Raw genomic sequence first — 4,693 nt, 5'->3', positions numbered from 1 at the left:
CGCGCCCCCCGCCACCCCCCTCCCCCACCCTCCCGAACCTTTTCACTGTTCCTGAAGGGCAAAGCTACTTTCAAAAGAATACTAAGATGCTATCTGCATTCTTCACTGTGTTCATATTTGCACTGGTGGTGTGAAAGAAATGGTGGGTAAAACTGCTGCTCCCTTGGCATTTTGCCTTTTGACATTATAAAATTGGTGGTGTATCTCTGTTTAGTGGTCTTTGTTCATATCCAAGAATTTCTACTTGTATCAAAAGACAAAACTTGTCCAAGTTCTAGGTTTTCCCTAGATTTCTTTTACTAAAGTTTGGGTTTTATTGTTTGTTTGCTTGGTACTTGTAAGCTTTTGTTTCTGTTTTTGACTAAGGAATTCTCTTCTGAAATAATATATAACAATAAAATAATTTTGACCTCCACTTGCACATAGCCTAAGGTTGCATCTTTTTCCTTAGCTTCCTATTCATGTCCACATGATCATACTCTCCATGCTCACTCCTACTAATGGGCAAAAATAAGATAGAAGAGAAGGTTAGTAAAGATTGGAGGAAACTATCTCTATTCAATTCCTTCTGTCACTAAAAATCTTTCATGAAAACTTCTACAGACTTAGTGGGTTTAGCCAAACTACTAAAGAAAAAGTCAGAGCCCTAACTGGGCTGGCTCAATAGATAGAGCATTGGCCTGCGGACTTAAGAGTCCCAGGTTCGATTCCAGTCAAGGGCACATGCCCAGGTTGCAGGCTCGATTCCTAGTAGGAGATGTGCAGGAGCAGTCAGTCAATGATTTTCTCTTCTCTCATCACTGATGATTCTCTCTCTCCCTTTCCCTTCCTCTCTGAAATCAATAAAAATGTATTTTTAAAAAAGCTCAGAGTTATTTTATAAATATCTAAATTAAAAGTAAAGAGCTAATTGAGACAGCTCAATTAGTAGGATATCAACAATATGGTCATTCCATTACTTTCATAATAAACAATGAATGCAAATTCTCCAACTGTTGATCAGAAGTATTTCAGGGGAATTTAAAAGAAACAAAAGGGAAAGAAAATGTATACTTAGGATTTATTTGAAAGTTTAAGTTAAAAACAGAGGTAATCATAAAGAAATCATGCAATCATAAATAACTTTATTACTTAATTTGAAAAATCCATGAAACCTGAAAGTAAATAATAAATGTATTTAAAATTTTAAATACTATACACATTTTTGCATACCAACCGTTAAGAAAAAACACATTTTAGGGTATACCCATCTTTATATTTAAGTGAAAGTATAGATTACTAATACTAAATTACTGAAAACGAGATTCAATTAATAGTTACAAGCCATTTATATTCAGATTCAGTACTTACCTATACTAGAGGTATAATCAGTGGCTCCAAAGATCAACTCTGGTGCCCTATAGTACCGAGAACAGATATACGAAACATTGGGTTCTCCTCGGACCAGCTGCTTTGCACTAACAAAAATAAAAAGCAGAAAAATTAAAAACAATCTAAACCTTAAAACTGCTAACATGCACAAAACTAAATGTTTATCTAAGATTCATGTAATTCCAATCATGTCATACATGAAAAAGAAAATATGAACCATAACTATTTCAGAGAAAAGAAACATAATTTAGCAATATATTAATTTTAAAAATAATAGTAATTTTAAAAGACTACATTTGTCAACTGTCACCTAAGAAAAAAGAGATAAAAAGTCACAGAAGGATAAATGCTTAATTTCTTCTGATCCTCTGGTTCCCTAAATTCCACCCCTGAAATACAAAGGAAGAGTTGAAAAGTAAGAAGTATCCATCCCCACCAAAAAGCATAGTAATGGATTATAAAATATAAGAATGAATACTTTTTACCAAATGTCTTTTTAAGGGTAAGAAATTTGCTACTCTTTTATAATTTGATTTCAGAGTGGAGTGAATATCCTGAGATTTACAGACCCAATCTATTTTTCCACCATCTTAGTCAATTTATTAACTGTCTAAACATTCAATACCCATTAAAAAAGACAGGCTCACTTCTTAAGAGCAGAGATTATTCACAGCCTATGCATTATAACTGCTGTCCTGAGTTTACATGTCCTCTTAATCCAACTTTCCTTCCAAAACTTTGTGGCATGTATTTTAAACATTATAACAAATTAAAATCAGTTTCTTTTGAGATGTCTCTCAAGATTAACTTGAAGACACACTGAAATAAATTGCTGTAGAAGCTAACTATTTTGACATGCAATAATAACAAAGATAAATACAGGAAATGAATACGAACAAAATAAAAAGTGAGTAACAAGGAAAGGTAAGAAAAATTTGAGGCAAAGGTACAGAGTAGAGATGAAAGTGGTCACAAGGGTTTCAAAGTTTTAGCTTTCTTTTCTTTCATTTATTTGTGATTCATGATAACTTTGACCTTAACCTATTCTTCCTACATCACAAGTTTTGAAGGTCAGAGACAGTTTATTTTTTGACATTCTCCACAAGTAACTGACACAAAGCAACCATTTTATAAGTTAATAAATATTATAATCCCTGTTTTTAGGCTGCATAAAAATTGTGACACTTTTCAGCACTAACTGATAAGACTTTCGTACTTTACAATTTCTTTAATTAACAAGACAGATTCTAAGTTTATAGTCAGAAATTTACTATTAGATAAAGAAGGTAAGATTGGAAGCTCCACAGCCTCTAGATTTCTTCACTACTTGATGGAGTTACCTTCTTTCTCTTCAGGTAACGCTGGCTCTAACTTCCTGCCCTTTAAGGATTGAGCGTTCAATATAGTGGTCACATATAGCCCTAAGAAAGCCCAACTAGCCCTTCACCTACTTCCAGGCCCTACTTCATCTAGTAAAGATTTACTAACAAGAGTCATACTGTTTTGTTCAAGTCACCATCAACCTGGCACTAAGGATCTAAACTATATCCTAAAGTCTACTTGCCCAAACCAACTGTTAAAAACAAAAAAGCCAGCTTTGTTATCAGATCTATTGAAAATGAGCTATTACCATTTAAGTGAAATCCCTATTTTAAATACATCAGAACAAAGTGATTTCTACGTGCCAACGGAATGAACAACAGCAAAAGTGTTGACACTATGGTGAAAAGAGGACCTCTATTAAACTTGATGTCTCTTAGTCTTTTTACAGTTCATACTAATTAGTCACTCTCAGGGGGTAAGATACCACATAAAAATAAAACTCATATGATTTGGGCAGTTTGTCCTACAGATAATAATAGTGCTTTAAAACATCAAATGAGTTCTGATTTAATATTCTTCACCCTTTTCTGATAGTTAAAGGGACAGAGTTATACCTGCAAAATGAATTGGGTCCCCTAATAGGTGTCTGAAATTAGGAAACTGTGAAAAAAGGAATGGTCTGGAAGAAAACACCTTTGTGAGACTAAGAAGGATTAACTCACAGCAGAGAAGATGTGTTTGTTATGACCCTCTGAAGAGATAGCCTGTGGAAAATACATCCTATATTAAAACTAAACTTTAAACTATTGGTTGATATAAAGAGGTAGGAATATAGGTATTAGTGGGTCAATATCTATAAAGAGCTGAATTAAAAAGTAAAATGTGTGAGAATGAAAAATTAGGGAGGTTCCCAGTTCTGTGGCGATGTTTTAGGGATGGGGAGAAATGCATTGCTCAAGGTGATTACACTAGAGAGGAGGTAGTAGGTTAACTGCCCGAGTTTCATGGGAATATAGGGTTGGTTTCATGTTGGCAGGGTAGATCAGAGGCACAAGATGCTGAATATTATGGAGAAAGAAAGGATGAAGTCTTATTACACAGTATATTACACCAAGGGATGAATTTAAGAAAAGATAAAGTGCACTGAAATTTCCAGAAAAGAAGGAAGAATAACAGACTAAATTACAGAGGAAAAGGAGGAAAATACAGCTACTAGAACTTCTACTTCACCTTTAAATTGAGGTTAACTCTGAAGTTAAAAAGATATACAGTAATACATAATAAATTCTTAAAAATTAATTAGTTAATTTAAAAAGGGAGTATAATATATATATATATATATAATTTTTATTGCTTAAAATATTACAAATAGTACATTGGTCTCCTTCCCCTCACCTCCCGACCTTCCCCCAGCCTCTCCTACCCCCCAGTGTCTTGTGTCCATTGGTTATGCTTATATGCATGCATACAAGTCCTTTGGCTGATCTCTTACCCCCCCCCCCCCCCCCCACCCCCCCCCCCTGGCGGGCCCCACTCCCCCCCCCAATCGGGGCGAGCTAGTTGGACCCCACCCGTGCATGAATTCACGCACCAGCCTCTAGTTATAGCATAGATATGCTATCACTTGTGGAAAGTTTGAGGGAGGGCAATTGAATAAAACCACCAAAAGAAATATAAAGCTCTAAAATAACAACAAAAAACATTGATGAGGAATGGAGTTCAAGAATGTTTCAGGATAAAGAGATGAATTATTCTATATTAGCAGATTTTCTGATTGAAACTAATTTGTTTAAATGCCAAAACCTTTGTAAAATAGTTTTGTTGGCAATCTTTCCAAATCTATTTCACACTCCCTATCTCCTTAATCAAACTAAGTAAACATAATGTAACATTTCTGATGACTCATTAAGTACATCCATTACTCTGCTGCACACTAACACAGCCATTCTCTGAGAAGCTACTGGCTACACAAATTTCCCTGCCCTCTGTCCACACAACA

The 4,693-nt window shown here is 34.9% G+C and overlaps 1 protein-coding gene across 9 annotated transcripts in view; it reads right to left on the bottom strand.

The window, feature by feature from the left end:
• GSK3B (glycogen synthase kinase 3 beta) overlaps positions 1-4,693 on the bottom strand; it is a 177,290-nt gene that overhangs the window by 65,995 nt on the left and 106,602 nt on the right. For all 9 annotated transcript variants that reach the window (XM_006755358.1, XM_006755360.1, XM_015558494.1 and 6 more), the window contains one exon: positions 1,351-1,457. In XM_006755358.1, coding sequence (XP_006755421.1) covers positions 1,351-1,457 — 107 coding nt within the window. The remainder of the gene's footprint in view (positions 1-1,350; positions 1,458-4,693) is intronic.

This window comes from Myotis davidii, unplaced genomic scaffold, assembly GCF_000327345.1.
Source record: "Myotis davidii unplaced genomic scaffold, ASM32734v1 scaffold292, whole genome shotgun sequence".
In the NCBI taxonomy this organism is placed as follows: domain Eukaryota; kingdom Metazoa; phylum Chordata; class Mammalia; order Chiroptera; family Vespertilionidae; genus Myotis; species Myotis davidii.
This window is presented reverse-complemented; position numbering and strand designations above follow the sequence as displayed.